Here is a 22,517-nt window from a genome sequence, read left to right as displayed (position 1 = left end):
TATACAAACAAAATATTCAAAATATAAAAACGTAACTGATAAATTTACAATTTTAATAATATTCAATAGCTATGTAACCAACTATGTTTGTTCATCAGGGAAATGAATGAGATTCTGGTTAGCGTATCATATATCATTATATAAATTTCGACTAATATTTTCGTTTACCTTGCAATTAAGAATAAAATAAAATGTATCTTCGATGACTTTGCAGGTTTTAAACAGCCTTTGTTCTCAAGAAAATTTGATGTAACGACTTTTAAGAGAATTAAAGTAGAAAATTTCAGGAACTTCATCTTTTTTTACAAATCAACCATTTGTTTCCATGTGACACCTATAGTTTTATTACGTCATATGTGAAATTTTCGGTTTTTATTCCATTGGGGAAACAGGCTTATTCATAGCAACCAATGTAATAATGATTATCATATTACTAAATATTTTTAAATAACCATACAACGTAACAACTCTTTTTTTTTTTTGGTCTTGCTCCATGCATTTATAATTACATTTTACAATAACTGGACCCTGAATGCTAACGTTTACATCTAGAAAGGCGAATTTTATTTCACTCTCTTATAAAGAAGCCATTATGACAAAAAGTCGTGTATTATAATAGCAATAGAAAAGAACAACCCTTGTTGATTAATTAGATAAACTATAGTCATGTTTCCCGAAAAAACGTTGCAGAAAAAAATTATTTTTGACGGTATGGAGCGTCAGGATAAATCAATTAAAAACCGACAGTAGAATAGTTTGTTATACAACAAGAAAGTATCAACACAAGTGTTACCTATAATGCATTATGCAATACGATGCTGCTATTGAATGTCACAATTCTTCCTGCGTTTTAAAACATTCCACAACATATTTTGACAAAGAATTCAATATCGACCATTTTCCCTAAAATTTACTAAATCCAAAACCATTGAGAGAATTCGTATGTCTATCCCATGATAAAAATACAGGATATTTTCCTAAATGTTTTCTTGTAATGTTTCTGTACTATTTACATTCTCTTATATTTTAGAAAAAAAATATTTACACACAGGACTTAGTCATGTCATTTTTTAATACAGTTGGATGCAGACCTAGCATGACATTAAGTAAACGAGCGTTAATGCCGCGTGCAAATATTTCGTTAGTTAACTTCAACTTCTGCGTTTACCTGTAACCGATATTTCCTATAATTACGTTTACTTAGTCAAAATGGAAACTTCTAATGTCTGATTTCACTCCCGGTTTTTAGTGGAGTTCGTGTTGTTTTTTTAATTATTATTTATAACTGTTGATGTAAATGTCCTTTGGTTTTGTGAGTCTTTGTTTACTCCTTGGTTTTGATTGGTATTGTCTGCTTAGTACGTAAAGGCGCATTTAGTTAGTGATAAACGTGCGTATACTTCAGATTTCACTAAGTGAATGTGTATATGCACTAGAAAGTAAACTAATAGCGCGTTTGCTACAAACAGTTTACGTGCGTTTCATTTTTAGAAAAATAGAAGAAGCTCATTTGTTCACGTTTACGCAGAAGTAAGCGAACGTTTACTATTTACAAAATAAAAAGACACGCTGCTTCACGTAAACGCGGATTTAAACGCAACGCTTGTTTACTATTGATGTCTACAGAAATTTCGGAGTTAACGCCAAGTAAGCGAGGCATTTACATGATGTGCACGCGAGTAGACGCCGCATTAACTCTTTCCGCCCGTATACATGTATTGTTAGTATATACCTAACTGTACATGTCAATTTTCTGTAAAGAACGATTCAAGTGTTAACAATAATAACATTTCTGGTTTGTTGCATGTGTATTAAGACACTAAACATAATACTTAAACACTCCAATATTGCATTATTGTTAAGTCTAATATTTCGACTGTAGTACACTATCTTATTTTGATTAATACATTCTATTTATTTACAAATATACAGCTTAGTACACTATTCCCTCTTAACCTATTCGTTCTTGAAGTCTAAGAATAGAGTTTGATTCACCTTTTGATCACTGTATTTTTATACTTTTATGAACTGACAGCTTATTTCACTATATATAGTACATCATTCTAACCATTTTACATTCCTTAACTCTATGAATAAACTCATCATAGATACTAGGATTAAATTTTGTATTTACGCCGAAATGCGTTTCGTCTACAAAAGACTCATCACTGTTTGGTTTGCAATTGGCCCTAACATGCACTAATTCGATAAGTTATCAGTTTGCTCAATTTCTTATTCGGGTTTTTGTTTATAACTTTTTTACTCTAACAAAATACAGTGTTAAGACGGACTCATTACATAACTATAAGATGAAGGTCTTCTTGCCAATAATATGGTATGGTAGGTAGAAAGTGTGTTTCGATTAAAGTGTCCATAACGCTGATGACAATCAGGATCGTGCTGATGTGCTTATTTCTCTATTGTGTTGGAACAATATCAACTTCAAAAGCAAATCCTGAAATTAAAAAGATAAAATATGACACATAAATTTAGTTTCCGTTTGAAATTCTATGAAAAAAAAATATTTCCTGCAGATTAGTAAACAAAGCAGCTGTAATCTTTATCAGGCAAGACAATCTTTTCTGGAAACAAACATTTGATAAATACTTCAATTGGCATACACTAATAATATTGTGAAAGTTGTAGATTACATAGTTAAAGACTTTGTAAATACAATATATATATCTTAAACTGATGAGAAGTCTAACTGTCTAAACCATACTTACCTTTTATTTCATTTTCAGTTAACGTAACCTCCTCAGCAAGAACAGTTTTAGAAAGAATTTCATTAAGGTGATCGGTATAATCCCTTGCTGGTTTGTTACGTTTATCAAACCGTTTCAATAGGTCACTTATCATGTTACATAACTCTTTGAACCGTGTATCTGAAAGTTCAAATACTTTAAAGTGTTGTATTTCATTCCTGATAAGTCGTATGCGTTCAATATCATCTCCAACAGATATATCTGTCTTCTGAATATCTAGCAAATCACCACCCCATTTATAACTTGGAATATCCTTATTAAGTATCTTTAAATTACGGTACAAATATGCTACATCACATTCAGACCTAGGAGGCAGGTGTGGTCTATCTGGCCTCAATAGATCATATAGAACATCAGTCAGGATATTCACTACAATCATTCCCATTCTTGCAAAATTGATCTCCTCGTTGGTGAAATTTTTCTGATGTAAAATATGAAAAAGAATAGAAAAATCTATCACTAGTTCAAAAATATTCATCCTAATATTTTGTTATTCAACGAAGTAATGTCAATAAATGAAATACATTTTTATCTTGATTTCGTTAAATCATGCATTTACAATTAACGTTGTTGAACTACATGTACCAGTTACTGAGACCCTTAAATAGTGTTTTCGATATAATACTAAAACAAATCATTAAGGGTTCTGTAGAAAAAAAATTTAAAAAGAAAAAACAGAAGCAATTAAAATACGCTATTTTCAATTTACCGAATAGTATTTATTTTGAATTACATCTAGGATTTTAATTAATTTTATAGTGTTCCACCATTCATAAAGGATAAAACCGATATTATTTCCAATTGTATTCATCGCTGCGATTGCTGCTGTCAATACGAAAGAGTCATGATGACTTCAAAAAGTGGTTCCATTTATAAATAAAATACGAAATTAATAAATATTTAAATTTTTACTTTGTATGCTGTTTCCTTGTCTTGAAAATTAATTTCTGTCCAATACGAAGAAGATGTGGTATGTTTGCCTTAAGACAACTCTACACAAACGACAAAATGACTAGGAAATTTACAACTATAGGTCACCTTTTGACCTTCAACAATGAGTAAAGCCCATATCGCATAGTCAACTATAAAAGGTAACGTAATGACAAATGTTTAATAATATATAAAAATATAAATACATGTGCAAAAACACATCAAGTAAAACAAACTAACTCAATAATGTCTGTAAATGTCTGTAAAACTCTAACTTCATTTCATAACATCTGTTCAGGTTTGTCAACATTATCAATGTGTGATAGACTCTAATTTCAAAGTGTATTAACTGGTAAATCGTATTAAATTAAGTCCATGTATCAGTAATTAAATGCGGAAAAAAGGAGATAACTTTTTCTTAAAATTTGCTCTGGATGAGGGTTGCTAGTCAAGCATAAGCGTTTTCATTTAAATTACATAAAATTCCATCAGGTTTAACAAGTTAATGATGGTTTTCCCAAAAACGTTAACCACATTCTCAACCTAAATAATTACAACATCACGGCCTACGACCGAATATAAGGTTGAATTTGGCAACAAAAACATACATAAAACCAACAAAAATGAAAACAAATATAAACTTTTTGATTTATAGTAAAAAGAGAAAAAAATAGGTACAAAAATAATTTTGTTTTATTAAGATTTGTCTTTCAATATCTAAGCTTTTTATAACTAAAAGTTTTACACCAGCAGATACATATTTTAATTGCTCTTCAGTAACATATATGTATTTTTTATTTTATCAAACGAAATGTTATGATAATGTACCAAAATTATGTAATTGTAAACTGAGTAATAATTGACCCCTAGGGAGTAATACTGTATCAAAAAAGCAGACCAAAAAGGACAATAATACTCCACAATGGAAAAAACTAAATGGAACAAAATCACATCTTTCCACAGCTTATGTCTGCAATTTGTCGTACACATATGTTACAGTGAATTTGTATGATGAGGGATAATACAGAATCCCGGATTTGTCAGTGATTTGTGCATAATCACTTAACAAATCATCAAAAGTTTTGAAATAATTTAACAAATTTTACGAATGATTACACGGATTCTAAAAATTACAATATACTTTCCACCCGTTCACACTTTTATCTTTTTTAATCTATATAAATTTAAATAAATGGTAAGAAACCCAGTTTACGTTCTCTCAACGATATCTTTCGGTTTTATCGGAACTGTAGCTTTCATTTTTGAGCTTTTCTTTTGCTTGAACTAAACTGATGAATTAAGGTGCAGTTATAATGACTGTCATTGAAAAAAAAAATGATTGCTTCCTTGGTGCCATAAATGTACTGCATGTTCTATCTCACAAGACGACATAGTTATAAAATATTCTTTTAATGTTTAACTTACGCACGGTATTTCTGTTTTTACATCTGACCATTCACCTACGAATCTGTGTGTTCTTGTGCATGTCTCGCAGTAAAATTCTGTAATTTGCTCTTCACTCACGTAATGGAATCCTTCAACAGACTCTGCTAGTGTTAGGCCACATTTCCACTTTTTCTCATAGTTTACATTTGTCATCTTAAATCTTCCACGGACAATTTTGTCTATTTCAACACTCACAATGTCAGCAATATGTTTGTACATACCTCTTTTTATAATAGCGCTTTCCCCAAATTCTAAAATTTGAATCTGAATAACATCGTTATATGTATTAACTACTAATTTACTTAATTTTGTTATTTTTTGCAGCTCAAAAACAGCCGTCCTTTTAAAAAGAGCGACCATCCATTCTATGTGTTTTTTTACTGACTTCTTTGACTGTCCAGAAATGACAGGTCCCTTCTCTTCTTTAGTGACCCCGACTTCTGCAACTTTATATTCCCGGCTCAGTGATGCAATCAAATGATTAAATAAATGCGGTGGCAGAAACTTAAACTTGAAAAATAACCAAGTGGACTTTACGCATGTATTTTCTGTAACATTAAACATGTCATAAATGCAACCGTCTGGTTCTGCTTTAATCATGCAAGGTACATAGTAGCAAGTCTTTTCGTCAGAAACATAACTTTCTGATTCGATAGGAAGTATAATGATATCAAATTTCTCCATAACATTTAGAACATAGTCCTTATGCGTGTACATAATGTTTTGTTCTTTTTCAAATATATCTTCTAAAACTTTACTATGTAGTTTTCCTTTAGTGTGATAATCCTCCCATAGTGCTTGATTCTTGATGCTTACAGCCCGGAATTTTTTGGCTGTGACTATGCATTTAAATGCATCAGACAGCCATTGTGTATCCAAAATGATATAATCAGGGAGATCTTCAAAATAAACCAAAGAACGGATTTCATGATGAAATTTCAAAAATAACATTAGTTCCTCAGTATCTAAAGGATTTGGTGTTTCAGTAGAGATGTGTTGAACTTCATGAAAGGATATTATTGGTAACTCTTTTTTTTTCTCCCGTAGACGTTTTTCCAGCTGAATGAATTTTAAAGGGTAGTCTTTATTCCAGGTTTTCATTGTTCTTGCTAAGTTGAAGATATATTGTCGTATATTCTGGAATACATTGTTATTATCTTCTGTATTAGAAACAAAAAATGTATTCCTTATATGTCTGCGTTCATCATCTGCCACATCTTTAGTAAATTTTAAAAGGTTTTTAATGCAGGCATCTTCAGTCTACAAAAATTAAAAAATACATGTGCTTGGTATGGTTTACAAGAACTAACGCATATACTAGTTAATCGTTTAAACTATTGAAAATTATTGCAAGAATGTTATAATACTCAAATTGTGATTTCACAATCATCTGAACTACATAGCTCAATTATCAAAGTTTAGAACGCTCTGTTTAATACTAATACGCCTTCACTTCAAACTATTTAAAGTGTGCAAACCTGGCAAAGCTGTTATCTTATAGTTAGTTTCTGTGTGTGTTGAATTGTCGTTTGTTTTTGTTTACTTCAGTGTTTCGTTGTAACCCGGATTTGTTTTTGCTTTTTGCTTTCGAACACCGTTACTATTGTCGTAACTTATATGATATTGTGTTAGGTCGTTGTTAATTTAAGGTTTTTATTTCAAAACAAAATAAAGTTAAAATGCAAACATGATGAATGACGTAAACACAGTTTTAGAATAAATGTACTATACATCTGCTGATTCAATTGTAACTGCATCTTTCCATGTGCCAACAATAACGACTGGTGGATCAAGATCGTCTGTTGTTGTACTACTGTCAGCACCATCATATCCCAGTCTACAGTAGCAATGTATCGAGTCCATCCATAAACGAAATAAACCTAAACATATTACCACATATAAAAGTTTAATTAACATTTAAATAGTTTTGGAAAATGATATCATCTTGAATCTAATATATCTTTCTGCTGTCGTGGCTTTAATCTCGTTGCTTTACAATCGAATCTTGTTCAGTCGAAGATAAATAGCGAAAAATTGATATAGACAGTCTGCTTTTTTTTCAAACTTATGGTCTAGAATAAACGTATGTTATTTCATTTAAATGTATTATGTCTGAAACCCCTTGAACTACTCATCCGGACATTAATAGGGTTATGATTTAAATCTACATGTATGTCTCATATTTAAAGTTGAATAAACAAAATAACTCTTTAAAAAGGGCTTTAATCAGCAATATGGATGACATTTGGTATGTTTTTGACGGTTGAGCATGTATTTCCTTCAACAACATTGGAAAAATACTTATGCTGCCCGACTTTTATATTTTCGGTTGCTGATGTGATCTACCTTACGGGACACGTGACCGAAAATTCATGAAAATTGTATCAACCTTCAAATATTACGAAACCAGGATTTTTAAAATCTAAACATATAATCAAAATATCAGAAGCATATCTTTCAACTCTGATTCGTGATTTAACAGTGGTTCGGGAAGAAATATCATTTTTTTTTTATCTTTTTTTATTTGTTTGTCAGTATTCCTAATGTTTTTATCAATTGCCTACTTCATAACGAATATTCTGCATCTTGCCTTTGTTCATTAGTCTATTATTGCCCATTAGGAAAACAGTTCCGCACATAATAACTGACTGGATTACCTTGGGCATATTTGTCATCAGCATCATTGAGTTTTGTTACAACAATATAAATTGCATCTTGGGACAAAAAAGTCTGATGTGTGTGGTAAAATTCTTCATCTCCTGCAAAATCCCAAAACAATAATGTTGCATAGTCCTCTTTGTCACTTAAATCAACTTCAGATTTAAGCATTGCTCCAATGTCTCTATATGCTAGCTCTAATAAATCGTTTGTTCGTTGTCCATGTGATAAACTGACTTCGGGAAGATTTATTGATTTGTGTTCTAGACGTTCAACGTTTGTTTCTGTGTCCCAAGATTCATGCCCTATTGAGGCTTCTGACGAATGTGAAAATGAGTCTTCAAATTCAACACGCGGAAGGGACTTTAAATCTCTGTTACTAGTGTGTGAAAGTGATTTTTCAATAGTTTGCTGAAAAGATGCTTCTAATTCTTGAAATTCATCAACATGTGTCAAATCCTCAATAACATTGTGGGCAGGTGCTGTTATGATATCTCTTTCCATGCTTGTAAGTTTTTTTCCGTATTGTTTCAGTAGCCTTGCGTCGCAGTCAGTTTCATCATTTTTGCCTAAAGTAAAAAACAGATGTAAATATGATAACAATAAATAGCTTTACTACAGTAACTATCATCGTCCACACACACATGTTCGACCTGTCACTCTATCAAATTAGTTAAAACCATTTTCAAGCGGGTGAATTTGATTGACTCCTTCTTTAATGAACAGTAAGATCTGATATCAAATGAAATGTATGGTGAAGGTAACTTTTGGCCCTTAAAACAAAAAAAAATTAAATCTGAACAAAATATATACAATTTATGGTTGATATTGTTTGAAATTTTACGACCGAATCAGTTCTTATAAAATTGAGAATGGAAATGGGGAATGTGTCAAAGAGACAACAACCCGACCAAATAAAAACAACAGCAGAGGGTCACCAACAGGTCTTCAATGTAGCGAGAAATTCCCGCACCCGGAGGCGTCCTTCAGCTGACCCCTAAACAAATATATACTAGTCCAGTGATAATGAACGCCATATTAATTTCTAAATTGTACACAAGAAACTGAAATTAAAATAATACAAGACTAACAAAGGCCAGAGGCTCCTGACTTTGGACAGGCTCGAAAATGCGGCGGGGTTTAACATGTTTGTGAGATCTCAACCCTCCCCCTATACCTCTAACCAATGTAGAAAAGTAAACGCATAACAATACGCACATTAAAATTCAGTTCAAGAGAAGTCCGAGTCTGATGTCAAAAGATGTAACCAAAGAAAATAAACAAAATGATTATGTTGATTTGATGTCAGCAAACATTTATCGCAATTGACTGGAAATTAACTAAAAGTCATAGACCTAGATAATCTCTTGAAAAAATGTGTTTAATCCTTAAACCTGTTGCCTAAAGTTTTGTGATATGATTGCCATCAATTCCAACTTTCTCTGAACTTTAAAAGCCAATTAATTTATATCGCTTGTCAATAATTTTCACAGTCAACAAAAGAGGTTTTCAAAACATGGTCGATTAAAATGCAAAAAAGGACCAATCACATGTAAGTTTTAAATGTGTAAATACATTTTGAATTTCAATTTTGCTACCAGATTGCCAGTGTGATTTTTAAGTTTTTTTCGCTTTTTACTTAGGTTATAATCTAGCCTTACAGTTATCGCTTGGTGCAAAGGAGGGGAAATGAATACCTTTTTATTTAGGAATATTGTATTACCAGTGACATTCTCATCACTAGTAGGTTTATCAATGTCTTTGCGTATGAATACACAATCATGATAAGGACTTGTTTGTAAGACAAAGTTTTAAGTAAACGTAAACATATAGAAACAAATCTTCTTATTCAGATTTGCCTTAGTTTATTAGAAAATTAGTCTCTCAAGTTGACATTAATCTACATTGGATAAAGGTATAGGGGAGGGTTGAGATCTCATTAACATGTTAAACCCATTGGTGTCCTTCGGCTGTATTTTTACTATTTCGTCGGGTTGTAGTCTCTTACTTCCCAAAACAAAGCTAATGGTAAATCTTGAGAAATCATCGGAATTTCTTAAAACGGAAAATGCAACAGAAACAGAATTATAATCGCAATAATTTGAACTTGCATTTTGATTTTTTTATAGAATTAAACAGATTTAAACAATATCGCAAAAATGGTATAAAATGACAAAATCGTAATTATAAATGCAAGAAATAGTTTCTGATTTAACAGTATCTTGTAAAAAAATTCTGCAACTATACAAACGAATTTTTATTGCTGATAGTTTACAGTATAAATAAATTTAATAATTTTGAACGGTTTCATACAGTTATTTGGATGGAAAATGCTTAAAATTGTATGTAATTTTGTGCTTTTTTTTTATTTCGGCATCCAACTAATTCGAGCGTTCTTAATGAGACTGACGAAAACAAAATGTGCACCTGGTATCCGAATCATAGAGTTGCTGAATCTTATCAGTTTTTTTATAGCTTTAGTAAAAAGTATCTAATCTGAAACAGAAAAAAATTCAAACTAATTTGGCCGAATGTTTTCCTTTTCCATATTCATCTTCTACAACATTTGTTGCATGCGAAAGAAACATAAAACATAATGCATAACCTACTGTATTAAACATTAAACGTATAAATGCACATTTATGACATTCCATTAATGATTTCTAATCAAATAAGAAACCCCTATCTAATGATGCAATACTGTTTTTTCACAAAAGAAATATGTTATAGTTATACCATCTAATTTATTCCATAAGCCGTCATCATAGTTTGCTTTGCATGTTATTCTATGAATTTCAATCCCGTTTGTGCTGTCTATTTCACCCAACATGCTTTTATCGTCTCCAAATAACCTTTTTAATAATGACGTTTTCCCTGTTTCTTTTTGTCCAACAAGAACTATACGAATGTCTCTCTTTTTTTCTGATCCTGACTCAAGAAGTTTCATATATAATGGCACAGACTTTTTGTCAGCCATTAATCTGATCTCGGCTGGAACTATATCATCTGCATAGGCAATAGAAAAATAATAATACAAAAAAGACACCATGCTCGAAACAACTTCGTTTGAAATTTCAATCCTTGCAAAACATTTGCATTAGAAAAAGCAAATTCATTATGATATAGAATGTTTACCATTTGGAAAAATCTTTAAATTGATAATTTTTTGTAGATTTTACCATATTATTGATTAATATGTTTTTATATATTTATTTTTGTCAATTTTGTTTTAATACACACGTATGCTAAAGCAAGTACGAACAATAGAAAAGGAAACCATAAGAAATTTGGGATAAAGTAAAATGATAAAAAAAAAAATAAAGACAAAATACCTTTAACAATCTTTTCGGAAGGTGTCTTGTTGGCATCTTGAAGCTGGTTTTCCATTACAGTCTACAAAAAGTTCAAACAACTTTTTTTTGTATAATTATATTTAATGTTAGTATTGGATTAAGACTTAGAGGCAATATTTATTCACAGAAAAGTATAAAGATATTTTGTAAAGTAAGAAAATTAATACGTACCTTAGTTTGCTTTTCAATTAGAAAGGAATTAACAAATATACAATAATGAATATAGTTGTTTGCTTTTGTTTGTTTTGATATGCAAATCAATAAACATTATTTTACTATCACGCCATGAAATGTTAATTTGAGCAAAATCACACTGATTTCAACATAAAAATCCTCCGTAAATGTATTCACGGCCGGCACTCGGCTAACCGAGAGATTGGTCGGTTAATCTACATTGGGTATGTGGCTATATCGGCGGTTGGTCTGTTAATCGGGTTGGCAAAAGTCTGTTAATCAGGTGTTATCGAGGCAATCATTTCAAGTTCATTATGTTTCATTGCATAACTTTTTAATTACATTTGTATCATAAAAACAATTCAATGTACTGAATCCAGTGGTGTAATTATTTTTTTTTCTAGCTTCGATAAACGATCTTTAAAATGAAAAGGCGAGTTACCCATCAATACATTTATACACATTTTACACACACAAAATGTACACAAAAATGACACGCTGGTTGAATTTACTTGCATGCAATATATTGAACATTGAAAAAAGACAGGCATTATGTTTGTTAACAATATTAATATCATTGTGTGAAAAATCTGCACGAAAATCTGTATTTTTGTGAAATTAATCAATTTATATTTAAAACCTGGTCTGTTAGTGGGTCGGATGTATAAAACCCGGTCTGTTAATTAGTCTGTTAAGAGCTATGCATGGCAACACAAGTACAATGTTATTGCTATATGGGGTGTTTTCTGATTAAATGGGTAGGCTTAAGACGAGTGGCTTAAATATACGGAAACAACACATGAACAATGAAACATAAAATATACGGAAACAACACCTGAACAACGAAACATTAAATATATTGAAACAACACATGAACAATGAATTAACAATTTAGACAATGGTTTCAAAAAGTGAAATATTAAAGAAATATTAATTTCATCCAAGAATGGTCGCATATATCATGTGGATTCTGTTTAATTGTGATGAATGACACCAATTTGTCATCTACATTGGTAACCAGTATATAAATCAGAGATAAACGTCGTAATGTAACTAAACATCAGTAAGTAAAATATATTGGAATGCTAAAATATACAGCATAGAGTAAGAATAATGAGTAAAATAAATAAATGTTGAGAAAAGTGAACGTGGTTTACACGAGAATCTGGATGGAGACACAGAATATAGAATAATAGATAAGGACAGTTGAAAGTGGTGGATTGCTAATAATAATTGATTAAGAATACAGACATGAAACACATCTTGGGTGTTGAAACAGTAACGGATTGTGATGTTCTTAAATTGTTGACAAATGCTAGAAGTTTACATGCGGACAACTGCTGTTCTCTTCTGTACGTATGTAGAAAGGAACTAAACGGAATGAAATGAATTAAAACTTAAGATAACCAAATGTAGCTGACTTTGCTCCTTTCCAGTTACTTCTTTAGAATGATTTGTAAACAACATATGATTAAGTAATAGAAGAAAAAAACCAATTGGATGATGCTGACAAACTAGGGTTTAACGTCCAGTGACAAATATCACGTGCATATGAGAACGACACCACGTTAAATGTACCCTGTGTTGTAATAGAAAGATACATTCAGTCGGATTTTAGAACGTGCTACTTTGAACAGACACAAACATTAAGGCTGATTTAATACGTTAATAATAAATTCATGCCTATTCCAGCGGCCAATTCATCCCACGCTATATTGAAGTGACACACCATTTAATAAAATGCAAAGAAAGTCAAAATAAAAATGTTCCTACTAGAAGGATACTGTTACTCTGTATTGACATTTTTATTTTACTCATTCATAATTTTTTTTCAATGGGAAAATATAAAGGTAGCAAAACTATTGTCGTGGCTAAATAACTCTTAACTGACACAACTTTAATTGACCAACCCATTGACAGACTTTATTCCAATAATTATCACTAAACGTGGTATTATTTACGTTATATTACAATTATGAAATATTTACTAATGTTAATTTATTTTTATAAGACCAAAGTACTAGTTTGTGTCCTTCAAATGATATCTAAAATTGTTTTTTTCGCCTTTTATTAAAAAAATGCTATGCGTTTTAGCATAATTACTACATACTTGAGCGACGCCTTTTAGTTTTGCTGAAAACTGCGCAGACTACAATGGACTATGGAATGTTTATACAGGTGGAAAATGTTCTATAATAGATATCATTTTGTTAGACAATTTTCTTTTTTTGATTTGGTTCTTATTATATGCCAAAAATCTGTATATTTAACAAAGTTTAACATTACATTGTGCGTTTTACTCTTAACAGACGTAATACCAACCCGATTAACATACCAACCGCCCATACAGCCCCGCATACCCAATATAGATTAACCGACTAATCTCTCGGTTAGCCTAGTGTCGGTCGTGGTATTATGAAAAAAGTTAAATTTCAAATTGTCACTTTCAAATCGGTCAGTTGGTTCCATATCTAACCATCGATATCTTTATGCACGGTTTATGATATAAAGATATCAGTCTAAATGTATCTATTTCAGCTGTGTAAATACAAATACAGTACTCTTATGTAAAAATCTCATTCTTTTTAATTTCAAGTGAATTACGAATCGATGCGACTACAAATGTATTTTCTTGTTAGTAGCAATATGTATTGTAGCAATTGTTTTCAATTTCTGTTTGTATTAAATTCGTGTAAAACAACCTGGTTGTGAGTGAACGGAGTACTCAAGCAAATGTTTTTCTTCAATCAACTGGATTAAGAATTATTTTAAATGGTCTTTAAAGTTAATATAATTGAACTTTCCTTGTATGTACCTGTAAGTACTTCATAACTTCTTTATATTGTCTGTATTTTCTTGATGCTGCTAGATCGTACGCCGTTTTACCCTACAAAACAATAACAACTTAGTAACTTATAATTCATTTGTTTGCATAGTGTTAAGCTAATTCACTATAACTGTAATGGCCGTAATATGTATAGTTACTTACAAATAGGTCAAGTGAACTGTGGCAGTAGTAAACTTGTAATTTGTGTTTCTTGTTAAACTTAATATACAAGAAAGTGAGTTGAGCGTATCAATAAAAGTTTGTATTCAAAAAGGCAGGAGAGGGTACAAAGAAAAGATTTACACATCAAAATTTCGAAATACCAAACTTCTTTGTAAAATTCTATCCTGGAGATACCTGTTCGTAGCATTTTCTTAAGCCCAAAGCCTTAAACTTTATGTAGGCGAAATGAAACTTGGTTTAGCATCTGCCGAGACGTGCCCACTTCTAATGCTACACAGAGCCTAACTCATAATAATGTAACCTGTATCCTTAATTGTTGACAGTAAAATTTCAAATAACTTGCATAAGAAAAGGGTTTAATTTAGTTCAATTTTTTTGCAAACGTAATGTATGGAAATAAAATACTGTGGCAGCCTTTTTAAGAATCAGGCAATTTTTAAAAACACAAAAATGATCTGAACAAAAGACCTTGCCATCCTATTTTGAAGTTTCACTCATCCTCAGATAGAAATTTAATGTCTTTTTGTTTCTTCGTGTCTGGTAATTTAAAAAAATCTCTAGATACGTTTTGGTTTGAATGTTATCAAATTTAGAGTTAGCTTCCCTAAACTGTTAATTTGTATTGCATTTCAGCCAAGTTATATTCGTTCCCCATTATACAAATGTAAATTTTAGTAAGTTTGTGTTTGTTCATGTTTTTCCCACTGCCTGATTCTTAGAAATTTGCCTGATTTACTATAATACATGCTGACGCATTGTGCATTTTTTTTCAAACACCAAGACAAAGTGTGTATTTTTGCAATTGAAGTTGAATTTCGTGTAGAAATAACTTTTACATTTAAGGATTTTTGTTTTAATTAAATCAAAATCAAAATTAACCACCAGAATTTCAGCAAGTTTCTTAAAATGAAAACAGGATAACAATGACAAACTTGTGAAATTATAAATTGTATTTGTGTATAGAATATTGAAGAATTATCTTCAGACTTTTCTCCTTTTTGTTCAGAATGCATGAAAGAAAATCGTCTAAAAAAATTTAATGTTGAGGGTAATCTTATGTTTCCAGTTTATAAAATTGTAAGCTTTAAAAACTGAAATAGTAATCCTCTATTTTCCATTAATATGAGAGTACAAAGGGAATCGCTGTGGATGTTCTACAACATTTCCATATGTTTAGCATTGAATCAACACAGGAGTATATAATTCTTAAATGAATGGATGTTATATCAAAGATTATCATTAGGAAAGGTTGCATCAAACATTAATACTGTATTGTTGTTTTGGTTGTTAACGTTGTTTTTCTGCATTGCTCGAGGTGTGTGATAATTAGTGGGTTATGTTTATATGAATTTGTAGTGTTTTGTCTGTTTCTTTTGTTGTGTGTGTAACTCATGTGTTTTGTAGTGTATGATTTGATGTTACTGTTTGATGTCCTCTTGTTCTAGCTCCAAATAGGTAACACAAAGTTTCAAGCATAAGTTTCTACATAAAAAAAAATACATTTGATTTTATACATCTAAAGCAAGATAACCTCATTATTTTTAATCAGAGAATTGATCCGTCCATACTCTACTAGCATTTTTGTAACCTCTAGATGTCCGGAGTCGGCAGCCATATGTAAGGCTGTATTTCCACACATCTACAATGATATTTTACCAGTTGTTTAATGAAATATGAATTAATGTGACAAGATAATGTACTTACAGGGTTACATATATTCACATGATGTACAGTAAATATCGGACGTTGTGCATTACATGTATGTACCAATAAAAAAAGAAAGTAAAAAATGACTTGTTTCATATTTTTCATGTCGGACCCTTTTACAACCGACTACACTGTTTTGGTTTTTCGCAATGTTAAAGGTCATACGACTGTCTATATATTAAGAATTATCTTTATAATAAATTTAGTGAAAAGTTGTCTTATTTGAAATCATACATGTATCATTTCTCCGTTTTATAAAATTTCAAATCGATGATATGTGCTAATAGGGAAAGCCAAATGTTGTCTATACAGGTTCGTGTATATCTGCGTCCATTCATTTTTCGTTTTGAAATATCATAAACAAAAAACAAAAAACGAAAGTGTTTTCATTTTTTGTTTTTTATTTCTTAAAAACCAAAATGAAAAACAAAAGTGTTTTCGTTTTTCATTTTTCATTTCACAAAACAAAAATCGAAAAACAAAAGTATTTTCATTTTTCAGTTTTGATTCTCAAAAATTAAAATCGAAAAATGAAAGTGTTTTTATTTTTCATATTTGATTTCACAAAAACAAAATACGAAAAACGAAAGTGTATTCAATTTATCTTTCCCCACACTGTTTAATTGTTATTCAAAAAATGACAATGTTGTCATTTTTCATTCATTTAAAGGTCGTTAAAGTATACATGCACAGCGGTTGTCAAATCAATACTACTTTAATCGAAGATAATGTCGACGGATGCAAAAGTCTTTAGCAATCGGAACAATATGGGTGAGGGAACTTTATTACTTTTAAGTTTAGAAAGGTCGATCCAAGATTATTAGAATTGATGACCAAGGTCCATCTGCCAGTATTTTACGAACTACGAGGACGATAATGTATTTTTCTTGATCAAATTTTAAAAATTTCCGCAATTTCACAATCAAACTGGGATATTAAAGCCTTCAATTGGTTTGCCATTAGAGCCTATAAGGTGTTAATTTTGATTATTTGTGAAGACTATAAGGTGACATTATCTAGAGGGGATTATGGAATTGAGAATAGTGGACAAAAAATATAAATAAAATAGACAATGGACTAAGAAATAAATAAAATAGCTAGAATAATGGTGTTAAAATGTAATGATAAGAGAATAATTGTCAAAAAGTATAAAGAATACAGAAATATAGCCTAAAATATCAAAGAATACAGAAATTAAGAACCCCGAATCCAGACCATTTTGCTAGTTGCCTTAGTGAACGTTAGTTTGTCTCTGGGAGATTGTTATTGGTTATCATACGGTTTTTCTTTATTTCTATGTCTATTAATTGAGAAGCGTGCTATCATTATTTGCCAACATTTTACGTAATACATTATAAAAAAGACTATTATTTTGCAAACTACCATAGATTTCCGGTACTTGTTCTGCATAGACCGCACCACATTGGAGTCCCTGTAATTTTTTTTTCAAGTGGACCTCAGTTACCCACCCTACCCCATCATTACATAAAAAGTTAATAAACAAATGTCTACGGAAATACTTCTGTCCGCACAATGTGTAAAGGGGAGCTGGGTAGCTGTTGTCTGCTGGAGAAAAAAACGAAGGTTGCTGTTTAGCTTATAATTTTTCAAAGATAGGTCCAAAGTAGGGGTCGAACACCCCACCCTTACCGAAAATGTAATAAGAATTGTCCTCACTAGGTGCAAAGGGAAGCTGGGTAGCTGGGGTCTACAGTAGAAAAATCCAGGGTGTTGTTCTGCTTAGTTTTTTTTCTAAAGTAGGTCTGAAGTTGAGGTCGTATACCCTACCCAACCCTTACCGGACAGTTAATAAAAATTCTGCGGCAATACTTTTATCTGCACTAAGTGAGAACGTAAGCTAGAGATCTAGGGCCTATTTGATCAAAATTTCAAGTTAATTTATAGCACAGATCAATCTTTTTAAAGCTAATAAATAATTAACTTGCCCACCATACTTTGAATATAAAAAATAAACCTTTTGTCCAGTCATATTTAAGCGAAATCCACTACATGTAGTTCAGAGGTAGAATGTTTTGTAAAAACAGTTTTGCGTGGCAAAAAAAAGTTAAAGCACGAGTGCAACTTTCTTTTCTTTTAATGCAGAATTATTATTACTTTTCATGAACTATTTGACAGGATGCCGATAATAAGGAAAGCTATTTCACCCAATAGTGCAATTTTGCCATCATTAAAAAAAAATCATAATTATTTACGATTCTATAAACACTCAAAGTTTTGACTATTTAAAATGTAAAGCGGGCAGTACGCTTAGTAATATATCGAAAACGATTGATTTTGCCTTTATATAACTAATGATTACATAAGATGTATGTTTCATTATAATTCGTTATTCTGATTGGCTAACTGCACATCGCATGTTCCTTACACAATTGCATTACACAATTTAATTCATCATTCATGATGACACGAGGTCCCACAATAAAGTGCAAAGGTGAATTTAATAAAAACTTGATAAAAATCGTGTTTTCATGATCCTAGCTAAAAAATGTAATTAAGGAATGACTGTAATGTTTTTCTGTCTATGAAGAAATAACATAAAAAATTTGGTGCACACTGAATAACGCGCGTAGTGGGTTATTTAACAGTGTGCACCACATTTTTTATTTTATTTCAAATAGACAGAAAAAATATTACAGTCATTTCTAATAATTTAATTCTAAATTCCATTTTAAACAGTAGAAAACCATGAAAAAACGTTGATGACGTCACGGTCACATGACTAAATTATGTCTATGGGCTCATAACAAAATAACGTCAGCCAATCAGAAGACGCGTTACATCCAAAATTAAATTATTTATAAATATTGAATGCTTATTTTTGTAACTTCATAGGGTTGTAAAAGCGTTGACCGTGCGCACATTTTCAGAATGAAGCGCTTCCGCTTGAGTCTTATGCAATATTTTTGAGTGTTATGCAATATTTGTGTTTATATATTTGAAAACTGGCTGCTACCGACTGACTGCTTGAGCCTGGTCTCACAAACTCCGCATTTTCATTACAGCCGATTACATTGAGTGTGTAGACAAAGGTAATATCTTTGGATCGCTTGTTTGTTAGCTGAACTATGACGTAACTAGGTAAGGTATACCAACCTCCTGTAGAAGGAGCCTAGTCCTACAGACAGATTGATTGGTTATCTGTCGAACTAGTCTACTCTTAAAGCAGGATAGCTTACCTAACCTAATAATACAAGCAAGCTAACCAAGGATATGCTACCTTTGCCTACACACTCAATGCAATCGGCTGTAACTTCTTTACATTACAGGTTGCAACATCTTGCCAAATCATTGGGTTCTAAGAAACGTATGGAAAATTAAGTGAATGTGCTTTCCCATAGGGTTTTATGCAGAACAATTACCGGAAATCTATTATGAAAACTTGCAAAAACAATATCAAAATCGAAATCTAACTGAACAATGAATTTATAATCAGACGGTAATTTTAGAGTTTACAAAGAAATTTAATATTAAGACAAAAATTAATGTAGAGCTTCATTGGTGAAATTAGCACTACAATACAAATAAAGGATTCCCAAATGATCATGACTTTTGCTTGTAGTAAAATGATCAATCAATCAATCAATCAATTGATCAAACAATAAAATTGAGAATGGAAATAAAAAACGTGTCAAAGAAACAACAGCCTAACCAAAGAGCACAGCCGAAGGCCACCAATGAGTCTTCAACACAACGAGAAAATCCCGCAACCAGAGGCGGGCTTCAGGTCGTCTCTAAATAAAAATATATACTAGTTATGTGAAAATGGACGTCACACTTAACTTAGATAAAAAAAAAAACATAAAAAAACTAAAAAAGAGTCTCCTGTCTTGGGACAGGCGCAAAAATACGGCGGGGCTAAACATGCTTTGTGAGATCTCAACCCTCCCGCTATACAACTATATCTAGCTCATGTAAAATAAACAAACACACAACAATATGCACAAAAAAACTCAGTTTAAAGAAATCCGAGTCCGATGACAAAACTGTAAACAAAAGAAACTACACAAAATGAATATGATTCATAAATTAACAAAGAACTAATAGCAGTAACTGACATGCCAGCTCCAGACCCCAATTAAACATATCGAAATAATACATAGATATAAGAAGATGTGGTATGAGTGTCAATGAGACAACTCGCCATCCAAGTCACAGTGTGTAGAAGGAAACTATTATAGATTAAAGAACCCTCTTCAACACAAGTCCTTGGCTCACACTGAATAGCAAGTTATAAGGATCCCCCAAAATGACTAGTGTAAAACCATTCAAACGGGAAAACCAAAGGTCTAAACTATATATATAACTAGAGGCTCTAAAGAGCCTGTGTCGCTCCCCTTGGTCTATGTGTTTTGGTGATGACGATGTGTTCGTAGATCTTACTTTACTAAACATATGTTATGCTTACAATTATCTCTATCTATAATGAACTTAGCCTATTAGTTTCAGTGGAAAAAATTTTGTAAAAATGTACACATTTATGAAAATTGTTAAAAATTGACTATAAAGGATAATGACCCAATAAACAATTGTACAGCATGTCAGATTTGCTCTTAAATGCTTAATGCTATGGTTTCTGAGATATAAGCCAAAATTTACATTTTACTCCTATGCTCTATTTTTAGCCATAGCGACCATCTTGGTAGTTGGCCAGGTCACCGGACACATTTTATATACTAGATACCCTAATGATGATGGTGGCCAAGTTTGGTTGAATTTGGCTCAGTAGTTTCAGAGGAAAAGATTTTTGTAAAAGTTACGACGACGGACGACGACACCAATATATGAGAAAAGCTCACTTGACCCTTCGGTCCAGGTGAGCTAAAAAACGAGAAGCGAGAACGACATCAACAAACGACAACTACTGTTTTTTTGTGTGATTTTTTTTATTACTAGACCAAATATTTCATGATTTTTTATTATCTAGGACTGTTTTTTTTATTAATAATTTATTACCAAGTTTAATAAAACGTATGTGTGTATAGCAGACATATTTACTTTAGCTTGAAAGACGTCTCTTTAATTGTTTTCGACTCGCTATGCTCGGAAAAATTGACAAGAATAAAATCCTAAGATTGAGCGCGTTCTTTCAACAATCTTATTAAAATTAATATATATATCAACTTTCTCATACACATAAGTATAACGAAATCAGAGATATACCTTTTAATTAGATTAGTTCGTCTAATTTACAAATAGTATTATCTGTAGTAAATTTACTGACTTCTTTAATAAAGGATTTGAATAAGAATGTGTCCATAGTACATAAACGCCCCATTCGCACTATCATTTTCCATGTCTAGTGGACCGTTGAATTGAGAGTCATAACTCTATATTTGGCATTAAAATGAAAAAGATCATATGATATAGAATATGTGTACTGCGTTTCAACAAAATTATATCTGTACATTAACTTCATTTTCAGGTATAGAGATGTAATTTTTTTTTCTGAGACAAGTGCTTGTGACAATCCAAAAGAACTTGTAGTCATTCGATGTTCAGTACTTCAGTACTTTGATTGTTTGAAAACGAGGTAAAAATACCCTGCCACATTCGGTATGTGTTTTTGTTAGACCTTTTTTTTTCTTCTGTTTTGTATCGATCTCACGCGTTAAGCCCTTTCCACTGATTTGTATAGTTTTTTCTTATGCTGTGCTGTCCAGCTGCTAACAAGCATGTTAAACGCCACAATATATTGCATGTGCCTGCTCCAACTCAGGAGCATGTAGTTCAGTGGTTGTCGTTTGTTGATGTCTTTTATTGTGTTTTTCGTAATTCATGTTGTTTTAGAATAGACCGTTATTTTTCTCAATTGAACTGTTTCATATTTTTCAATTCATGGACTAATGTAGCCGACAATATCGTATGTTTTTTCTCATTGTTGAAGATTATATGGTTGCCTATATATAATTGCTTACATCCACTACATTTGAACTTTATGGGATAGATGACTCATTTGCATTAATACCAAATCTCCTAATTAAAAATTGAGGGGTGTGTATATTTCAATGTTTTTCTCCCAGGTCACCCAGTTTGAATAGAATATTTTGACATTTTGCTGTGCTCTTGGATTTGAGTTAAGAGCCAACCAAAGCTCACGGCCTGTTGGTGGGTAGTTGATGACTATATGGTAATCTCTGGATGTCTTTTTGAGTATTGCGTACTGTGATTTGGTGATGTCTTCATGTCATGCATTGTCCCATTACTTTATATAGACAGCTTATCAGTCAACCTGATCTATCAAAGTAGCTCTCCTCGCCTTTTGTATAGTCAGACGAAAAACAAGATATAAACTGACTTGGCTTGGTATATACAGGTTTATTTAATATACTCATATAAATATAAAAAAGAAGATGTGGTATGATTGTCAATGAGACAATTCTCCACAAGAGACCAAAATAACACAGAAGTTATCAACTATTGGTAACCGTACGGCCTTCAACAATGAGCAAAGCC

The 22,517-nt window shown here is 31.6% G+C and overlaps 1 protein-coding gene across 4 annotated transcripts in view; it reads right to left on the bottom strand.

The window, feature by feature from the left end:
- Positions 1-5,060: 5,060 nt before the first annotated feature.
- The window catches only part of LOC143054607 (uncharacterized), a 51,805-nt gene continuing 34,348 nt past the window's right edge, over positions 5,061-22,517 (bottom strand). For 3 of the 4 annotated variants that reach the window (XM_076227618.1, XM_076227619.1, XM_076227620.1), the window contains 7 exons: positions 15,868-15,975; positions 14,142-14,213; positions 11,132-11,192; positions 10,536-10,805; positions 7,799-8,368; positions 6,873-7,021; positions 5,061-6,401 (listed from right to left, as the gene is read on the bottom strand). In XM_076227618.1, the coding sequence (XP_076083733.1) occupies positions 5,112-6,401; positions 6,873-7,021; positions 7,799-8,368; positions 10,536-10,805; positions 11,132-11,192; positions 14,142-14,213; positions 15,868-15,975 (2,520 nt within the window). In that variant the 3' untranslated portion in view covers positions 5,061-5,111. Of the gene's footprint in view, positions 6,402-6,872; positions 7,022-7,705; positions 8,369-10,535; positions 10,806-11,131; positions 11,193-14,141; positions 14,214-15,867; positions 15,976-22,517 lie in introns of those variants that run through there. The other variant, XM_076227621.1, reaches the window with a different exon arrangement.

This window comes from Mytilus galloprovincialis, chromosome 12, assembly GCF_965363235.1.
Source record: "Mytilus galloprovincialis chromosome 12, xbMytGall1.hap1.1, whole genome shotgun sequence".
Classification (NCBI taxonomy): domain Eukaryota; kingdom Metazoa; phylum Mollusca; class Bivalvia; order Mytilida; family Mytilidae; genus Mytilus; species Mytilus galloprovincialis.
The sequence above is the reverse complement of the archived record's forward strand: the minus strand, read 5'-3'. Positions and strand labels throughout refer to the sequence as shown.